Raw genomic sequence first — 22,441 nt, forward strand, 5'->3', positions numbered from 1 at the left:
GGCAGCACTTATTATAGCAATAAGGTTTGGGTGAATAGGGCAGGATATTTTAGCGATGAACACATCACTTGAATTACTGCAACAAAACTGACTGTCACAGTCTATACAGATCTGAGAACAATGGTTACTAAATTAGTATGAGTTGAAATGAACGTATTTGTATTATTTACCTATAAATCTATAAAAACTGAATGTGTTTTTGCTATGCTTTTAATGTTCTTTATTCCCAGTAATGCTGTTTGCATTTATTCAACTGAATCAAGTACAGGATTGTTGGTCCTGGCTAAGATTGTGAAACTTTAAATAGGATCAGATAATTGTTGTTGATGTATTCTGTAGAACATGTTTCAGGATAGCACATGTCTGTTCTTGATTTAATTCTGTGTATCTGATGCTTCTATTAATCCTGGCATCGTGTTTAACAGGATGTGAAATCTGGAATTGACATACACTGGCTCTGCATTAATTTTGCATGGTTTATGGATTACATTTTAAAATATAGCAATGACCTCACTGTTTCCAAGTGTTACATAAACTACAATAGCAGTCACCTACATCTTCTCTTGGTGTTCTCGTAGCATGAATGTAAAAGAGGAGTCCACTTCGTTATAGTATTTGCTCTGTCTGGTCATATTGCTATGGAATAGTCCTTGCCGACTGGGGGAAATCTATAATCCTCTCCTCTTTTACTCCCCTTCCCCAAATTGCAGGATATTTCAGCTATACTGGGTCAAGGTTTCCTGGAATTACTAGAGTTGACTGGCTGTACATAAGACCAACTTACATAAAACCATCCAACTATTTGGTTGGAATGAAAATTCGCTAATGCACAGTATGGGAGCAAATGGCAATCTGCAATTTGCTCCATAATCCTGAAAATTCAGACAATTTGTTTTGTTAAAATAAATGTATTTTAGTTTTTGTCCTTTTTCCAGTGTTTGGGAGAATAGTTGATCCGTAATTTTTTTCCCCATACGTTACCAGATTTGTATCCAACCAGCTAGTTGGATTAGAGTTGTTGTAGTGTTTGGCCAGATAAAGTTAAAATATGGGTAGTGGTAGTTTTCGTTTTTCTTTTTTTGTGCTGGTAAAGTGAAAGCAGACCAGAGTTTGTGATTCCCGGTTATATACAGAATATGCATGGATGATGCGCTGTAAGGCCCCCATACATCAGCATTCAATTGGGGCAACTTGTTGTTTTTTTTAGAGCATGGTGGAAATAAATCTGCAGTGCATCAAGTTCACAGAGAGCGGATTCACACCAAAAATAAATTGAGATTGTTAAATCCGGTTGTCTGACATGTTGGATTTCACAGATCAACTGAGACTAGATTACTAGGGGTAATTTTACTCAAATGGGAGTTCTATTGAAAATTAGATGTTACCCATAGCAACCAATCAGATTTTACTTCTTATATTTAGTACTGTAATATAATAGATAACAGAATCTGATAAATTGCTATGGGCAACATCTTCAATAGAACCTTAAGGTGCCCATACACGTTTCAATTATTGTATACAATATCGCATCTCGGTTTGCGATGAGATCTAGTACAAAAAGTATGTAGCACCTACTTTTTGCACTAGATTTCATCTCATCGCATCGCAAAACTGAGATGCGATATTGTATACAATATTGTAAACAATAATTGTAATGTCTGTGGTCACCTTTTAGTAAATTTACCTCCTATTGTATGGTAGCAATCAGCACATTTGCAGACCGTTTCTAGTAAACTGATGAGCCTTTAAAAGATTGTCAGATCTCTAGAAAATATTTGCAATATAAGGGGGGGGGGGGATTTGGGAATCTTTAAATAAGGGGGAAAGAAACTCACAGAATCTGCAAAGAAAAAGTTTTCTTTGATTTCTGATGTACAGTATGGCCTTTAGGTAGTTACTAAATGCCCACATACAAAAAACAATTCACTGATCCTGTGATCCCCTTCCTCCCCAATTTAAACATTCCTCAATCCACCAACCTGCACCCATACATTAGATCCTTTTTCTTTGCTTTGCAGATCATTTCGAGTAAATACAGATCTGCCAATCTTGAAAGGCTAATAAGTTATAGTAACAGTCTGCCATTCTGCTGATTGATATCATACTAGTTAACTTCAGCCCCAATTCATCTGTGAAAATAAACATGGAAAAACCTGATAGACAACCACTGAGACACAGGTAACAGGAAAAAAAACATAAACACAGAATACAAGAGCACATAGGGCAGTATTCAATGAGAAAAAATTCTCCGTGTTTTATGGAGAATTTTTGCTTTTTTCGCCTTGGACGGAGCATTTTGCTCTCCAAAAGTGAACCACCCTATTCAATGTGAAATATTCGCCGTCTTTCTAAGTGATTTTCGCCGTCTCTCTCCGTGTAGAAATTCTCCATCTTTTGATGAAGAGCTGGAATGTGAACTTTTAATCTAAAAGGTTTTTTTTTTTAATTTTGGTGTAAAAAAATCAGGTTTTTTTTTTTCTGTGAAGGGGCATGTTATTTTTATTCATGTGCTTATAGCACATGAATATATATTTAATTAAAAAAAAATATTTTTTAAATTTTTTTGTTTTTGTTTTTTTTACACAGTGCAGCCAGCAGGGTGCCGGAGCGCTCGAGCCGCTCATTAGATATTCATATATTCACTGCACCCGATCATTAATATGCACGAACGGATGAAGTGAATACTGGGTCCCCCGCTGGCTATAGGGGGGGGGGGGGGCAGCCTGTGCTGCCTGGGTCCCGGGGGGGCCCCCTACCCTCCACATATGTTCTGGGGCATCCAGGGAGACTTTAATCTCCCTGGATGCCACCGTCCCACGGCTCCCTGTCAGCTCCCTGCCGCAGACGCTCGTCCGCTGCAGGGGTTAAGACTCGTCGCGAGTGGCGGCGAGTCTTAAATACGTTGAATAGTGGGAGCAGGAGGCTCCGGAACACGGAGAGTGCATGGCGAGAGAAAAAATCTCTCGCCATGCACAGAGAATTTTCCTCATTGAATACTGGCCATAGAGAGCCCATTACTACAAAGAAAACCCCAAAAATTGCTTCGAGAGGCATTTAAGTCATATCAGAGAGCCTTCTATGGAAGTAAGAAAACCACGGGTCCCAGACAGCTTGAAATTAAGCAACTCTATTGTGAAGAAGAGCAGTAATATATTTCATCAGGGAGTGAAGGTGCCCAAACACTAGTGCGATTTCTCTCGATTCGGATCTATCGTGAAATCGGCCCAAATTGCATGTTTAGACTTCCCATCCGGCCCGATGCCTGGTCCTGTGTGCATCAGATTGGATATCGGGTAGTCGGAATGGCTGCACATAAGATTTCCTAAATCTTATGTGCAGCCTCCGGGCGGGGGACACTGCGAGGGCAGGGTAGTTGGCTTGGAACAGTTGGTCTAATGATTTAGTAATTTGAATGCCTAGATATTTAATGGACTGTGGGCGCCATATGTACTTGAAATTAAGTTCCAAAAGTCTCCCTGTATCGGGAGATAGGCGCATTGCTAGAGCTTTTGACTTCATCCCTTATGTCCAGAGCATTCACCATAGGTCAACAGTGCAGCTTTCAAATTGGGAGGAGAGGTCTAGGGAGCAGACAAGGTCAGCAGCAGTCATCTGCAAAGATTGACAACATATTATGTGCCTCACACAGAAATTCCCTTGATGTCAGGGTTACTTCAAATCTTGGCCGCCAAAGGTCATTGCTCAGGAAAATTAAGCAAAAGTGAAAGGGGGCAACCTTGCCTGGTGTGTGGTCGTTAACTTTTATGTATACTGTAGGACAACAGAAAACAGAACTGTGCCTTTTAGTTGTTGTAGTACTTTGAGTATCCTGTAATTTTTTTATCTTCTGCTGTCAGCATGGACCGTAATTCAAGATTATAGACTGTAAAAAGAATTACTTAATAATAAGGTGCTTACACATCTAGTTCCATGAAGAACACTGTTTTATTTCATTCCTGTCCAAAAGTTATTTCTTTCCTTTTTCTTTTATCAAACTTACAATATCTGATGGATATATCTGTTTTGTCTGCATTAACTAGATCTATTTCTGCCAGGATTTACCAGGGAATGAATTTTGCAGATTGTCAGATTTGCAGCACAAAGCCCTCATCCCACAAATACCACATTGCATCATTATTGTTGTGGCTTGTTTGTAAGGCAGCTAATTTCTTGGTAGCGGTGGTCAGTGGGATACATAAATCGGGGGCATAATGAATACACCAAATGCTTATGTGAGATTAAGGTTTATGAAGGGGACTGCTCCTGCCTGCTCCTCTTTTCGAAACTGTGCCCACTACATTTAGGGTAGGGTAGGCTCTAATAAAGAGATGGGTTTTGTGCAATTAGGGGAGTAGTCCTATTGTTATGTAGGAGACTTCATATAATAGAGATCTTGTTGATGAGAGTAAGAGGCAATATCCGACAGGAGGTGTGGACCTAACTAGCACCTGGAGTAAGATCTATTTCCTTCAAATGAAGGTAGGACTAAGGGGGGTATTCAAACTGTGTGCTGATTCTACTGGTGGAAATAGCGTCACTCGCCTAGTCAATGCTGCCATCACCGACTGCATTGAAGGCTGTCCAATCTGACTTTTTTTTTTTTATAAAGTGTGATCTGTTTTGTCGGAAACGGCTGTGGTTTGACGAATTCACAGCCATTTTTCAACGATCCACGGACTTTACGACACTCAACAGCCCGAACATGGAATTCAGAGTGTCGAGTTACTGTCGGATCGGACGAAGACGGCCCGGATACCGACTATAGGGACCTTCAGATGGAATCCCGAATTGAATACCCCCCTTTTAGAGAGTAAAAAAAAAAATCTTTTCACATTTATCTGAAAATACATCTTTGTTTACAAGTCCATAAAACCAAGAAGAAACATAAAAACAAAAGGAGAAACATAAAAAAGTACATTATCATGTATCATAATATGAGTGGGAGTCTGATGAATGCACCTAGGAGTACTATACTATATTTTGCAATTAAAAAAATCAAGAGGGAAGTTTACATTTGTACTGTCAGCCTGTACTGCTGGATAATATGGTACCCAGTATTGGGCTGTGCTTCGTGTTGCCCCCCCATACCCACACGCAATCCTTAACCAACACCAGAACTCTCAGCCTGGGCATGGTCAGAACTGGAAAATAGCGGGAAAAGCTATAACCTGCATGGGACTGAACCAGCATGTTATCTCAATGCCACAACATTTACCAGCCCCACACTGGTCAGGCCAGGGCTGAAATCCCTTGCAAAGATGGGATCCCTAGCCCTGAGCTGTAAGCTGTCCTGCTGGCGGTTGGTGTAGGGTTAGTGGCGATTAAATAGTTTAATATTGTTATTTTATTTTTTATATTGTTACTGGTGGAGAACCAGTCCAAGCACAGTTAACCCAGCATGATTGCACTTTTGGAACAATAAGTGCAGCATGTCCAGACATTAAGGGCCCACTGGCACTTTGAGAGTAAATAATAAACCAGGCAGGAAAAGGACACCAAATGGAGAAGTCTTTTAATAAACAGCTTTCCCTGACTACATACTATAGCTGCTTTCATCTCTTACTTACAAAACACAGGGTTCATGTACACAAAAAAGCTGCTTCTATTTTTGTATCAAGTGCAAAAATGTAAAGGTGCCCATACACTGAGGCGATTTGGGCCGGTTGCGACCAATCGGCCAGTTAAATCGGACCGAATCGCCTCTCCCTGGCATGCAATCGGTTCCGATGCGCGGTTCCGTGTGCATCGGACCCGAACGGGTGGTCTGACCTGCTGCCTGTCCGACCACCCATCCTGGGACCTCCCTCCTGGTGGCGAGGGAGGCTGGAAGCAGGGACGCATGCGATCCATCACAACGGATCGCATGCGTCCTGGCGGCTTGACAGGGTATCGGGTGTCCAAACACTGCTGCGAGACGTTGCAGCAGTGTATGGGCACCTTAAAACTAGTTGCCAGAGTGTTCAATTTGCAAAACAACACAAAACTAATGATGGCGGCTGTGTGTGCCTGACCAGAGCAACACTTGGGTTGTTCAGTCAGGCGCCATCTCGTGCACAACATTTGAATTCCCCTAGTAGAGGGGAGGAGCAGCTGCTTTGGACTTTATTTTATATGACCGTGTGTGGGGTTCTTATTTTTTAGGTTTAACTTGTTTTTTTGTGTGCATTGTATAATACATTAAAATTTAATAAAACAGTATGGCCCACTCTAACCTAATCTCTAGGTAAAAGAATGCTACAGTATTTAGTACTTTCTGAAACATTAAGTTTTTGGAACCAGCATTAGCTTGACTGTAAATAAAACTGCTTAATGTGATCCTACTGTATGATTGTCAGCCCTTTAGTAATTATGAGTTATGCGATGGGTGTGCATTTTTAATAGAAGTGTTAAGATTGGGCATGTCCTCTGAATGAAAAATATTCTGCTTTTATTGGATTGCGGTCAAACTTCAGCGTAAACAGGAAACAACCTGAGGTTGCATTATTTTGTTCCCACTTTTTTTTTTTTCCATTTCAATTCTGAGCTGAGTAATTGTACTCACTGAGCAGAAGTACTGTATTTATTCCAGCTAACCAGCACCGCTTTCCGGAACCACACACTTTGTGACTTTAAAAAAAAATAAAAAATTTTAACCACAGTACCCTAGAGCATATTTTCAAGGACCCCTTTGGTCAAATGTTTCTTATCGAGAAATTAAAAAACAAGTATTAAATTAAGTAAATTGTGTTTTCTATGTCATCATTAGAGTCCATTATGTGGTGAGGGACCAGATTTGTGTGTATTTGTACACATATGTTGTGCTTGGCAGCTGCTACCACTGGTTTTTCTTTTTTTACGTTTACTATATATAATTTTAATTGGTATTCACTACCAACTCAAGGCACCCCTGCAAGTGTCCTGGGGCACCCCAGTTTGGGAACCACTGTTTTAGTGTGTTGTCCCTGTGGTCCACTAGAGTTCAGTCCATGGTCTGCTTAGTATGTAAGGCAGGGTAGATGTTGGTGTAGTCTCCTTACAGTAAACGACTGTTAATGCTAATGTTTAGAACATTTAATATTTTTGTAGTGCACTAATCAACAGATCATGGTGTTATTTGTATAAACACCTAATAATTACTGCATATGATATAATTCTGGGGAACCTTTGCACAGCATTGGAACAGTAAACACTTTGGGTGCCATTCAATTAGATGCGAGGTTGCGAAAGCTCCTTATAAAACTCTCATATAACTAAACAACAAACGCACATGGGAAATGCGAAATTCAAAATTGGCAAAGAGCAAAAAACAGCGCATTTACTCCGAAAACACAATGTTTATTTACAAGTGCAGTTTGATTAATTCTCTATGAAAACAAAAGACAGGACCAAAATCACTCCTTATTGAATTGCCTGCTTTTGGCATCAGTAGTACTGCTCTGCGCCTGCACTGAAATTCTCCAACTGTCCCCTATATAAGGATTATATTTCCCAAAAGCCAGTGGTGCAGCTCCCAAAGCTACACACCTAGACATTTCTGCCATTCCGTATGCATCGGATTCCCTAAACAGGTCCCTGAAAATAAATTAAATGAATTAAATATTTAGAAAAATAATGTTATGTTAGTTGGGCGCCCACTAAGCTATTTGCTTAGTTTTACGCGTCCCCTTGCAGGGCTCGCTGTGTTCGCCACGCTATATAAAATCAACTCCATGCCGGCATGGATAGTGGGGGTATGAGGGTACTTACTATAGTGGGCGCACAACTAACATATAAGTACCATCTGAGTACTTTTTAAATATTTAGGGCATTACGGATGGTGTAATGGTCAGCATTACTGCCCTACAGCACTGAGGTCTTGGGTTTGATTCCCACCATGGCTCTAACTGTGCGGAGTTTGTATATTCTACCCGTACTTGCGTGGGTTTCCTTCAGGTACTCCAAAAATATACTGGTAGGTTATTTGGCAACAAAATAATCCCCAGGATGAATGTGTGTGCCTGTACATGTTTGTATATTCTCCCCGTACTTGCGTGGGTTTCCTCCGGGTGCTCCGGTTTCCTTCCACAATCCAAAATTATACTGGTAGGCTCATTGGCTCCCAACTAAAATTAACCCTAGAATGTCTGTGTGCATGTACATGTGGTAGGGAATATAGATTATAAACTCCACCGGGGCAGGGACTGATGTGAATGTTTAACTATACTCTGTCAAGCGCTGCAGAATATATGTGCGCTATATAAGAAACTGTTAATAGTGATGTTAAACAGGTTGCTTGAACTCTCATTGAACAGATGTGTTGGCAGTATCCGAAGTTGCGTAAATTATTGTAAATGTATTTAGACACTATTACAGTCAAATAAATAATGCAAATATATTGTGTACTTTTCTTTCTGCTTCTATTTTACTATGATCTAAATGCAAATTTTTTTTTGCCAGACTTACATTGGACATGGATGAATGTGCTAACTCTGGAAAACAAACACTGCGCTATACTATATGTTTTAGAAAGGAACACTTTTTAAAGATTATGTAGACCTCAGGATAGATATTTCACATGTTTTACAGATCTGTTTGTTGCTGCTTAACAAATCATATATTACAATCTCAATTCTTCGCACACACAGTTCTACTAACACACGTCCCATCATTCACATCATTAGAAGTAGATTCTACCCCAATTTACACTCCTTTCTCTCTGCAGGTTTCTATCACCCACCTGGGCAGCCCATACCATTTCTGGAAGATTTTCTTTCTGGCTCCATCTCTGTCCTCTGACATCTCCACCATCATCATGCTTGATTTCAATATCGCTATTAAGTGTCCAAAATCTGCTGCTCATACCTCCATACATATCTCCGTAGCCTCTCCTCTCGGTAGCCCACATCTCTTGGCTACCTATCCTCCCCAGACTTGTCACAATCTGTTTTGGTCCTTATCACTGAATGCCCTCCTGCCATTTCACCTTAAATGTAATCTTGCCTCGTCAAACTGAATATTTAAAAAACAATTATATTTCCACTAACCAATCATAGTTACCCAACTAATATCTCACTCACTGTTGAGAACACAAATCTCAATCCTACCTAACAAGCTCGCTGCCTAGGTGTCATCCTTGACTCTGAATTGCTCTTCCTTCCCCCACATTCAATCTGTCTCAAAAATCATGTTACATGCATCTAAAAGAAACCGAATCCAAAATACGACCATACCTTACTCAAGACCCTATACAAACTTTAATACATGCTCACATTGATTATTGCAATATTCTCCTTACTGGTCTTCCCCAATATACCTACAATGCCTCCTGAATGTAGCTGCAAGGGTAATCTTCCTTGCTACTTTCATCGCATGCAAATCTACGGTCAGTCCCTCCATTGGTTACCTGTATTCTTCCATATCTTCAATATAAAATACTTTTACTTAAACACAAGGCCATGAACTAAACTATACCAACGTACAGCTCTTTGTCTCAAAATATCTCCCAACCCGACCTCATCTTTTTTTTTTTCTTAAACAAAAGCTGCAAATCTCATCCACATTCATTATTTGCTTCTATTGTCTATTTCACGGCTTTCTGTGAAATGCCCTCCCACACACTAAAAGACTTTCCTCTAGTCAAAATCTGAAGTCGCCTACATAACCTTCATAAACCTTTCCTATCCAATTATACCTCATTTGTACAGTCCTAACATATGCCCACTTATTTTATCTTTCTTCACTTTCTCATCCTCCTGACCCCAGGCCAACATTTCTAGGTGATCATATACAGCACACCAAAAACTTTTTCAATCTGTTGGATCATAGATAACCCCTATCCTTGTGTATCAATGCCTTCTTCCTATAATTTGTAAGCTTGCTGTTAGGGCCTCCCTCTGTCTGTAATGGGGTCTACACACAGAGCGATTTCAGGGCATTTTCTTAGCGATCTGACTAGATTGCTTAGAAAATGCCCCTACAACTCTCTGTGTGTAGGGGCCATAGCGATAGCTCACCGGAGAACACTGGCCCAGACAGATTGCTCAGCACACAGCACTGTCACATCGCTGTGCTGAATGATCTTGCTGAGCAATCTAGATCGCTCAGCAGTGTCGCCCCATGTGTAGGACCCCTTAACTGCCCAGTTTTACCACAGTTTCCAATTGTAAAGCGCAATTGAATTTACTGTGATATATAAAAAACAGTTATTAACAAAAATCAATTCCTTAGTTGTTTTGTCCACTAATCCCACTAAAAGTGAAGGTCCTATTTAGCATATAATATTTGCAGGAGGTTTCGCAAGAAGTGGTACCCGCAGATATGAAAGATCCTTCAGATGGCAAATTCAGCCCTTGTAGATTTCCATGGGTGATGCTTTATTGCCAGGTTTGCCAAGCGTTGCATTCCTAAACTTGTTGCGCATCCAGCACCAGAAACTGAAAGTAAAGAAGTTTCTAAAGTGCTAACTTTAATGCTACCAATACACTTGTGAGATATTGCATGCAATCATTCGATTTTGACCACATCTGGCCGATAAATCGAATGACTGTATGCACAAAATGTGTACCCTTCAACGCGATGCGCGGGCGCGCTGGTCGAATGTCGGGTCTCACGGTTTTATGTGCTGCACATAATATTTATCGAATTGCAGTAGCAATTGCATGTGGTTTTTAAACACATGCGATGCTCAAATGCTATCTGCTGGTGGGAGGCGGAGGGAATGCTTTTTCAGCTGCGTGGGGATGGGGAGAGGGGACCGGAGGGATTGATGTTGGCGTGAAAGATGGCGGGCAGAGGTCGCATCGAATCCGATCGCACAAGTGTATGGGCAGCATAACTCTATACAATGCAAGGACAGGCTCCTATGTGAGTTTTTGTCCCTTCGTGTGATTCTTGGTGTTTGATGACACCGTGACCCATTAGAATTATCTGGTCTAAAACCGATAAATAAATGGCCCAAACACCCTATACATAATAGAAAATTTGTTGCTTTGTAATTCGCTGGTTCTCAATTCCAGTCTTCAAGTACCACTAACGGCTCTTGTGTTTTGGATGCCTTTGTTCATGCACAGTTGAGCTAATCTTTTTGCTGGGTCATTATTATCTCACCTGCTTCCACAGACAGACATTATCAAAGCATAACCTGTTGAGGGTGCTTTTGGGTTGAAAGTTGGTTGAAGCCTGTACAGAATATATATATATTAATTAGTCTATAATTGTTTAAATAAAACTTCCACACTAATTTTGGACTGGTTGTTTTGTGACAGAGTTGAGTATGACGCATATCGCACAGATTTGGAGGAGTTGAATCTAGGACCACGAGATGCCACCACCATGCCGAAAATTGAGCAATCACAGCAGCTCTTCCAGACTCACAAGGAGAAATATGATAAGATGAGAAGTGATGTGTCCATCAAACTGAAGTTCCTGGAGGAGAACAAGGTAATTGCGTAGCGCTTAGTCACAATAATGCGTCAGGAATGCAGAAGCTCATCACTGATATTTGATTTGTTAATGTCTTTCCAACCTCCTCAGTCTCCTGACTACATGACTGAGTAACCAGGACAATCCACACACTATTTCACAGGCTTGCTGGTTATTTTGATTCTTGTCTCTTATTGCCCACAATTTAACATAAAGATCTTGCTATTTTTCTGCATCGAGACATGAGAAAGGTCTACGTGCATTAGGTGTAAGTAGGCGAAATGTCGACCTGATTTTTTTAATAGTTTTTTTTGGGTGACTGTCAAAAATGTCGTTCTGGACACTGTATTAGTGCACCACTCGTCATGTTTCGGGCACACTATATTATATTGTCTCTCTATGCCCATTGGGATGGCAAAGTATGAACAAGTCGTGGTTGACCTAACTGTCTACATTTATGTTGAACCTACTCTGCCTGTGCGATAGAAACATGCTGATCAGGGCCGGAACGAACGTCGCACGCATTCCCTTAACACGCCTGGGCACACCTGTGTTTTCCATCCCCAATTGCCAGCTTTATGGGGGCTTAGCCTTATATCTGCAGATATCTGCATCCAAGAGTTCTGTATTATCTGATTGACATCACAATCTGTTTGAGCAGCTTGCCAACAAATGTGTTGTTTATGTCCATCTATTGGTGAATGGCTTGTGATCACAAAAGACGCTGGGTGACCATGTGCAATACGAACCATATGCATGCACACTCGATCAATAATCGGCTGCCCTACAAAATCGCAGGGGTACGATCAAGTCTGAATAACCCCCTACAAAGGTTACCGCACAGCTGCATTTTATTCCTGGTAGGTTTAAATCGGTATCCGGACCCTAGATCGACATTCATTAGGTCAACAGAAGGTCGGCACCACTGAATGGTTGACCGGGTCTAAAGATCAACACAAGCTTTATGTCGATAATGTGATGATCGACAGTCAAAAGGTCCACACAAGTTTTCACGTTTTTTTTTTTTGGTCCGACGTGTTGCGACAGGCAGTATTTCATGCCCTACCATCCACTACAGCGTGGTGCGAAAATGTCATGGTGTGCTAGACACAGCGAGGAACCATGCCTGAAGAAGGACGAGCGGATGCGTTGCACTTTTTAATTGTCTATGTTGACTGTGTTAACATTAGAGACAAAAAAAAACACTTTAAACTCGTGTTGAACTTTTTGACTGACCACTTTCCCATTGCCAACCTACAGCTTGTGTCGACCTTTAGACCCTGTAGGCCATGAGTATGTCTACCATTCAGTGGTGTTGACCTACTGACTGTCGACCTAATGAATGTCAACCTATACATGGTCGGCCTAGCATACAATAACCGTTTAAATCTTTTTCTGCTGTATATATTGATGATATCTCTCTTCGCTGTATCTGGTTGCGGGATCTTTCTCCGCTATATCTGGATTTCGGTTGAGCGCCACACATGGAATGGTTTTTATGAATAGTAATATAGTTTATATGAGCAATTTTTGCTGACAGTCACTGTGTCACTGACAAACCAGTTCTAAAATGCTGTAATCTGGGATAATCGCAGAGATAAAAAGTAGAATAAAGGGCAGCACCTGAACATTTTTATAGATCAGCACTTCCTTCCTTTTTGTAGTATTATTTGTATTATTCTTATTAGCCTTTATATGGTGCAACAAGGGTTCCGCAGCTTATCAAAGTACATAAATAAATAAGCAAAACAAGAAAACAGCAACTCTTAAATCCAAGTTATTTAGGCAAGAACATGTTAACTAAACATTGCGGATATTAACAGAATTTTTTTCCAACCAGCCAGATTGGACAATAAATCTTTAGGTGTCTGGCGAGCGGAGAGAAAGATGAGCTTTGAGGACCAATTGTAAATCTAGAAGGGGATTAGATTAATACAATCTGGAGATGGCCAGTGAGTGAATGAGGGTCTTAAGGTGCCCATACACGGTGCATTTTTGCCATGCAATGCGAACTCCTGCGCACATCACATTGCAAAATACAAAAAGTATATGCATCCCATACTTTTTGTACTAGATCGAATCACATCTAGTTCAAAAGGCACGCTGTTGGGGGTATCACGTGCATTTTGAACTAGATTTTATGCAATCTAGTACAAAGTGCACAGAGTGCATTGCCCCAGTGTGGGCACACTTGGTAACATCCAGGGTGGAGAGAGGGTTTGATGCTAGAAATATTTTTGAGATGGAAACGGCAGGACCTAAAGAGGATGTATACAGGTAGACTTGGTCCAAGAACAGCACCTTACTTCACATGTACGGTTAGTGGAAGTTGAGTCCTAAGAGCAGACAGAGAAGGAATGGCTCAGGAGGTAGGAGGACCGACCGCAGAGGGCAGTATCACACAGACCAAGAGAGTGAAGGATTCGGTCATCTTACTTTCCCACCTCTCATCACATTTATTCTTTGTAAGCCTTTAATTTTAGAATCTATTTTATGTTTTGTCCCAAAGTCATTACTTCCTCCACCCAGCAAGATGCATGTGACTTGTTATACAGTGGCCCCAGAAAAAATGATGGGAGAGGCAGAAATTGGCAAATCAAGTCCGCTGTGTCATATAGTAACTGACCAAGGCAGCTATTTGTACAGCAGTAGTCATACTGTGTAGTTATTATATTGTGATCATAATAATGTTAGTTCATTCATACTGCAGCTCAATTATGTATGGTACAGTTATTAATTTTCTATCTGTAATAGATCTCTTGTAGATACCCATTGGCAGATGTAAATATCCCATGTACTGACAGAAGAGTGCACCCTTTACCTTATAAGAAACTCTTTCTCTGATCATCACCAAACCTGAGGGAGGAATTCAAGCTTGAAAGCAGGCTACAGCATTCATGCCAAACAATTTTGTAACTTGTCGTCTTAGGTTACCATGGAGAGCTAGTGTCTGGTCTGTCCTTTCCCGCTCTACCTCAGAGTGCTGCTCACATGTAGACTATATAGTGCATAGTCTGATACTATGGGCGGTATTCATGATACTATGGGCGGTATTCAATGAGCCTGATTCGCCATGTTTTTATGGCGAATTTGTGCTGTTTGGCGAATTTTTGACTAAAACGGTGACTCACCCTATTCAATGACCACATGGCGAATACATTTGAAGGTTTTTTTTGCCATGATTCACCGAGTAGCAATCGCTATCTTTTTATGGAGAAGTGGAATGTGAACTTTTAAAATAAAGTGTTTTGTTTTTTACATTTGGTGTAAAAAAATCAGGAATTTTATTCTGAGGAGGGGCATGCTACTTTTATTCATGTGCTGTAAGCACATGAATATATATTTAATTTTAAAAAATATATATATTTTTTTTACACAGCAGCCAGCAGGGGGCGCCGGAGCCGAGCCGCTCATTACATATTCATATATTCACTGCACCCGATCGTTACGATCCGGTATAGTGAATATAGGTCCCCTGCTGGCACCCCCGGGGGGCAGCCTGTGCTGCCTGGCACCCGGGGAGCCCACCTAACCCCCACAAACGTTCTGGGCTAGGCAGAGAGACTTCCATCTCTCTGCCTGCCACCGTCCTCAGGCTCCCTGCGGCATACGCCGCAGGAGCTCATATTCGCCAGTCAGGGGCAGCGAGCCCCTGACACGTTGAATACCGGAGCCCGCCGGCTCCGGAACGTGGCGAATGTGCAGCAAATCCTAAAAAGGATTCGCTGCACCTCGCAGGTATTCTCATTGAATACCGCCCTATGGCTGGTATCCAATTGCCAGCAATAATTTAACACAGTAAAAACTGGCTTTTTAGTCTGATTTGTACTATCGAGCTATCCAATTATAGCCTGTTTTTGCCATGCAGTAAATGACCATTGGAGGTTTTTACCTATGGGCTGCAGGCCCCCAGGTAAAATCCGCAACTGTAGTGAAGCCAGATGCAGTCTGTGAGACTGCTCTGGCTTCACTGTGACTGGCAGTAACTTCCAATTGGAAATCTGACCTGCCAGTCACAAAGGCAGTCCCATTGGGAGGTGTTACCTCCCTCCAGGATGCATTTTGTGCGGGCTGCTGAGCAAAAACGGCAGATGCGCATGTGCAGTACCTATATAGGTACTGCGCACACACTGGTCCTGGTTCCTGTAACTTACATTGTGCAGGCGCCGGGATGGGCTGTTGCCCAAGCAGCCCATAGAAGTTGGCTGCATGCGCGGTATACGTGTGTACTGCGCATGAGCCAGTCCCGGCACCTGTCACTCATCGCAGCAAAGGTGCCTGGACCGATCTAGAAGAGGAGGCAGCGGCGGCGACAGGGGGAGGGGGGTGCCTGAACCGCGGCAGCCCCCCTCCCCCAATAAGGTATAAGCCGCTGCTGTAAATGATCCATTATCGGATGGTAAGACATGAGATTTGGGATACAATTTTGAACCCATGTGCTATTGGACAAAAAAACAGGTCCCTGGTGCTGCTCATCGAGGATTCTGGTTCCCAAAAAGTGCTGGCTTAAGGGATAATTGGATAGCCCCCAAGGCTCCTTTAGCTACGGTAATGTTTAGATGGAGAATTATTTCTAGATTATGCCTTTTGTCATTCCATGTTAATTTCACCTGTTCCCCAATACACACTATCCAGTGCCAGTCCATAACCTTGATATAAAGGATTCTGGGTGGAGAGTTTTTGGGCTAAAAACTGTCACAGCTCAAAGTGAAAACACATTGCAGAAACGGTCATTTTGATAGGCTTTTTACTAGTTATTAATAATAAGACATTTTACTAGTTATTAATAATAAGACATAAAAATGTACTAATTGAGCAGAGTGCCATCCCTGCAGCTATGCTGCCCCCTGTGCCCAGCCATTGTGACCTTCCCACAGCCCCAGGCCTCCATGGATACATGGATGCTAGGGGGCGCTCTACCTTTGAAGTGTCTGTATTATTATTGTTCCCTCTGTCCGTAATTATTACAACACCTACTTGTTGTGGTTAATGCATTTCTCAGATGAATAATAATCTGTGTGTCGCCATACATTTCACTTGAGAATAAAATAACCTAAGCAGACCTACAGTAGATTAAAGCTGTAATATATTGCTGCTGTCTGCCTACTATGTTCCTGACATGCAAATAATCAAAGTTAATGTCTGCTAAGAGCTGTAAGTCTGCTGTGGGGGAAGATATTGACATGGTATGTTTTTGAGTTTAACCATGCAAAGCAGATGTTTCTGTGATCTTCAAAGGCCGAGTACACTAGACGCAGCAGTGGTGACGGATCCCCAGTCATGTTTAGCTGTACTGCACAAAATAACACCTGGATAAAAAATAGATCTGTGTGATAGGTGAATTAGACACTGGAAACCTGAGACGACATACCTCCTAGATCTGTAGAGAACACGGAAGATCGTGATGGCTTTGTTAGAGCTAATTTTGTATCTGAATATGTGAGAACCTGAGAATACACAGGAAGGTTTGTCCGAGTGATGACTACACTATAAAAGGGAAGTATTTATTGCAGTGTGATCGGCCAGCCTCCTGTTATAATGAATCGGGCTGTGTTTCCCAAACCTTGCAAACAACGTTCGATGTCTTACTGAAAATAAATGTCAAATTCTTTGCCATAGTCTCTGCGGCACACTGCCCACCTTACCAGGACTGTAGCAGTTTCATATTCTGTGGTGGTGGTGGCCAGAGATTGTGTGATATAGATATATATATTATACAGAGAAAACAATGGGTGGGCTTAAGCGCTGCTCCTATGTGTGTCTGTCTACTGTAAATAAAGTGGATGTCCCAATATAAATGTAAATTCTGTTTATTAAAAATATAAATAACAGTAAGTAAACTGAGAATAAAGGTAAATGGGGTGACTGTATGGGGGTGGTTTGGCAAAGTCTGTGTACACACTGGGACACGTGAGAGCCCCTCGGGATCGGGGGATCAACAGACCCCTTTCTACCATAAACCCACTGGCTTATGTCTCTCCGTGTCCTATGTGCTCCTGATGGTCTGCTCCACACAGTGCTGTAGACTACTGTGTTTAACAGTCAAAGTTAGGTGTGAGCAGTGTGCGGCGTCCCGCTGCACTGCTCCTTACCGTTGGGTGCTGGTGCCTCTGATTACAGGTCCCGCTGACCCCTGGTCAATCTTGACCGGTAGCGGGGGTGATGATCCTAGGACCCGGAGGCTGTGGAGGTGTGGTTACTTCCCGGAAGTCGCGTCACACAGCCTGACAGGGAAGCCGTACACAGAGGACGCTGCGGCTGCAGCAGTCCCAAGCCAGAGGCGCAGAGTACGCCACTCCACACCTCCACACCTCCACAGCCTCCGGGTCCTAGGATCATCACCCCCGCTACCGGTCAAGATTGACCAGGGGTCAGCGGGACCTGTAATCAGAGGCACCAGCACCCAACGGTAAGGAGCAGTGCAGCGGGACGCCGCACACTGCTCACACCTAACTTTGACTGTTAAACACAGTAGTCTACAGCACTGTGTGGAGCAGACCATCAGGAGCACATAGGACACGGAGAGACATAAGCCAGTGGGTTTATGGTAGAAAGGGGTCTGTTGATCCCCCGATCCCCTGAGGGGCTCTCACGTGTCCCAGTGTGTACACAGACTTTGCCAAACCACCCCCATACAGTCACCCCATTTACCTTTATTCTCAGTTTACTTACTGTTATTTATATTTTTAATAAACACAATTTACATTTTTATTGGGACATCCACTTTATTTACAGTAGACAGACACACATAGGAGCAGCGCTTAAGCCCACCCATTGTTTTCTCTGTATAATCAACACACAGGGGGTAGGGATACCCCTGTGGCTGAGCAGCGCTCCAAAACACTCTCAAGGGGAGCGCAGTACACCCCACCCGCAACCTATATATATTATACAGCATATCTATTTATATATGTATTTCTATTTCTCTCTGTCTCTCAAACAATATATATATATATATATATATATATATTTTTTTTTTTAATGTGAGCCTTTAACCTGCCCATTGACTTTTGCATTATGGGAGAAATTCTGAATACTTTGAGGAAATCCACCCAGCCAGGAGAGCATACAAACCACACACCATCAATGAAAATACATTTTTCATCTAAAAGCCCCCATACACCTACCTGTTTCCCCGATGCAGCTGGAGCTGCCATTAATTGTTGGCAATCTGTCAGGGAATCTGGGAAATTCTTCATGTAGAAAATCCCCAAGCTGCTGATCCCAGCAGTTTTTAGGCAGGATTGGAGATTCTAAATTCTTCAACTTGCAGAATGTTCCTGATTCTCCGACCCAGGCATCAATGCTACTTATATATCAGCCTTTTTACATTTATCAGCATCTGGGTGCCCAAGTTTAGTATATAGTTCAAAACAACAGGGTATGCTGTGGTATTTTTTTCCACTGACACCTCATTTTTATTCCCCTAGTCACATTAATTGCTATAATCTGTGGGCTGGGTTCCTATTGGTGCCAAATAAGTTTAATAGCAGCACTTAGTACTAGTACCTTTCCCGTGTTCCACCATTAACCCCTTCCCGACATTTGACGTATATATACGTCATGGCCGGGATGTACTTCCCGACACATGACGTATATATACGTCATGACTTCAAAGTGCCACTGCGTCTCGAGTCGCAGTGACAGAGGGACGATGTCTGCTGTCCCTGACAGCAGACATGTCCCTGCATGCCCAGGGGGGGCTGCGATGCCGCCCCCCCGTCGGCGATCGCTGTGATTGGCTGTTCAGTGTGAACAGCCATTCACAGCGTTTTCCTGTGTTACTGGCGAATCAGACGCTCGGTAACACAGGTGTCAATCACCGCCGGGCGTCAGGGGGCATGAGGGGGTCATCGGTGACGACGACACCTCACCCCACCTGCCCCCAAGGCTGTGATTGGTCCGTGGGACCCACGGACCAATCACAGCCAAGGCACGTGATTTAAACTAACGGTGACTGCGCTGCAGACGCCATTCCGGTCTGGAATTGCGTGCAGAGCGGTCACCGTGCCAATCTGTCGTGATACATACCTGATCCTTGCCTGAAACTTACCTGATCACCGCTGGTAGCGTGCTGCCAGCAGCTGGATACTTCCTGGATCTTGTGACTTCTGTGTGTGCTGCTGCAGCAGTGTCATAGAGTCACAGATCGTGACAGAGAGTGACAGAGAGTGACAGAGAGTGCTATATTTTGTGTCTGCTACCCCCCCTTTTGTGCTGATCAGTATAGCTGTGCTGATCAGCAACTTTTTGGGGGTGCAGGTTTTTTTTTTTTTTTTATATATATACCTGTCAGTTGCTGCCAGTTGCACTGTCAGTTGCACCAAAGGTTGTGCACCTGCTGCCCCTCACTGGTAATCAGTGTCGCATCACTGATCACCTTTTTTTTTTTTTTTTTGAGGGTGCTGTGGGGTCTTTAATTTTTTTTTTTACACACACTGTGATTTTGTGGGTGTCCTGTGGCCACTGTGCGCTGATCAGTGACGTACATCACTGATCAGCTTTTTCGGCACAGGGTTGATCTATTTTTTTTTTTTTTGGATCAAATTCCTGTTGCCTTTGAGCGCTGTTCAGTGACGGACGTTACTGACCAACATCTGTGCTCAATTTTTGGCGCAGGACCTTTTTTATTTTTTTTTAACCCCTTCAATTTTTTATTTTTTTTTATTGGGATCAAATTCCTGTATAAAGTATTTTTTTTTCTGCACTACATACACACTACATACCCCCCGTGTTGAAATAAAGTTTGTACCCCCCCTACACTATACACGTGTTGAAACATTTCACTACCAGAAACACAAAAATAAAAATGGCATCCCAAATGTCATCCCAAATGTCATCCCAGTCATCCAGAAGAATGTATTCAGCGGAGGAGGCATATGCCATGCTTGCCTCTGACTCTGACACAGCCAGTGATGCAAGCGGGGAATTTGAAGGATTCGCCTTAAGCTCCTCTTCCTCCTCTGCTGATGAGGGACCCCCTCAAAGACGCCCCCGTAGAGCAGCTGAGACCCCCCCCCCCCAAATGATTGATCCCGTATGGACCCCACCACCAGACAATTTTGAGCCCCAGGTTCCTGAGTTTTTGGCCATCCCAGGAATCCAATTTGATTCAGCAGGTCTCAGAGAAATTGACTTTTTCAAATTATTTTTCTCTGATGATTTTATAAATTTAATGGTGGACCAAACTAATTTATATGCCCAGCAGTTTATTGCTCAAAACCCCACGTCATCATTTGCTAGGTGGACCCCTGTAGATGCAGTAGAGATGATGACGTTTTGGGGTCTGGTGTTACATATGGGCATAGTAAAAAAGCCAGAAATTAGGCAATATTGGAGTACAGATGTTCTGTACAGCACCCCATTTTACCGTATGGCCATGACTCGGGCTTGTTTTGAGATAATCCTTAAATTTTTACATTACACCGATAATACACTGTGCCCACCCAGAGATGATACCACCTTTGACCGGCTATTCAAAGTCAGGCCGGTCATTGATCATTTCAGTGCCAAATTTGCAGAGATGTACATCCCTGAAAAATTTATTTGTATTGACGAGTCCCTTATACATTTTAAAGGAAGGGTTAAATTCCGCCAGTACCTTCCCAGTAAGAGGGCAAGGTATGGCATAAAAATGTATAAGCTGTGTGAAAGCACCTCAGGGTACACCCACAGGTTTAGGGTATATGAAGGGAAGGATTCAAGAATTGAACCGCCAGAATGCCCCCCCTCCCTCGTAGGTGTTAGTGGAAAAATTGTCTGGGATTTAGTGCACCCCTTCCTGGATAAAGGTTATCACCTCTATGTGGATAACTTTTACACTAGCATCCCCCTGTTTAAGGCCCTTGGTTCAAGAGGTACAGCAGCTTGCGGTACTGTGCGTAAGAACCAAAGAGGCCTCCCAAAAACGCACATTGCCCAAGTAATGAGAAGGGGTGAAAGCAGGGGAATATGCACCGAAAATATGTTGTTGGTCAAATATAAGGACAAGAGGGATGTCCTTATACTGACAACAATTCTTGGAGACAGTACCACCTCCATCCCTGTACGAGGTACCAGTACCCACACCTCAAAACCTAATTGTATCCTAGATTACAATAGGTACATGGGCGGAGTGGATCTTTCAGATCAGGTACTGAAGCCGTACAGTGCCCTGCGGAAAACAAAAATCTGGTACAAGAAGCTGGCCGTGTATATCATCCAGATGGCACTGTATAACGCTTACGTGCTATTCCGTTCTACCAGCCAGAGGGGGACATTTATGCACTTTGAAGAGGAAGTCATAAAGGGCCTAATATTTGGGAACCAGCAGGCAGAGGGCCCCAGTACTTCTAGTACTGGCCCCCGTATTGTACCAGGGCAGCATTTTCCTAACGAAATCCCCTCCACTGCAAGAAAGGGCAGGACACAAAATAGGTGCAAAGTTTGCTATAAAAAGGGAATAAGAAAGGAAACTATTTTCCACTGTGAAACTTGCCCCGACAAACCCGGCCTATGTATAAAGGAGTGTTTTAAAATATACCACACATCTATGGATTATTAGGTTCATCATTTCACCGTGCTTCGGGGGTCTTGCTAATGCCACATAGCACCCACCATTCATTCCACCAGAATCTGAGCTGCAAAATCCAAAAATCACTCCTTCCCTTCTGAGTCCTGCCACTTTTTGGTCACACATGAGGCATTGCCGTACTCGGGAGAAATTGGGGCACAGATTTTGGGGTGCTTTTTCTCCTTCATACCTTCTGAAAATGAAAAATTTTGAGCCAGAACTGCATTTTTGTGTAAAAAAATGTAATTTTTCATTTTCACTGCCCAGTTGTATCAAAATTGGTGAAACCCCTGGGGGTTTGAAATGTACACTATACCCCTAGATGAATTCCCTGAGGGGTGTAGTTTGCTAAATGGGGTCACTTGTGGGGGGGGTTCCACTGTATTGGTGCTTTGGGGGTCTTGCTAATGCGACATAGCACCCACCAACATTCCACCAGAATCTGTGCTGCAAAATCCAAATATCACTCCTTCCCTTCTGAGTCCTGCCACTTTTTGGTCACACATGAGA

General features: G+C 42.7%; 1 protein-coding gene across 4 annotated transcripts in view; it reads left to right on the forward strand.

Annotated features, from left to right (window-relative positions):
- ARFIP1 (ARF interacting protein 1) overlaps positions 1–22,441 on the forward strand; it is a 146,966-nt gene that overhangs the window by 106,703 nt on the left and 17,822 nt on the right. For all 4 annotated transcript variants that reach the window (XM_083171750.1, XM_083171743.1, XM_083171757.1 and 1 more), the window contains one exon: positions 11,223–11,397. In XM_083171750.1, the coding sequence (XP_083027876.1) occupies positions 11,223–11,397 (175 nt within the window). The remainder of the gene's footprint in view (positions 1–11,222; positions 11,398–22,441) is intronic.

Source organism: Crinia signifera, chromosome 1 (genome assembly GCF_055691185.1).
Source record: "Crinia signifera chromosome 1, ASM5569118v1, whole genome shotgun sequence".
Taxonomy (NCBI): Eukaryota; Metazoa; Chordata; class Amphibia; order Anura; family Myobatrachidae; genus Crinia; species Crinia signifera.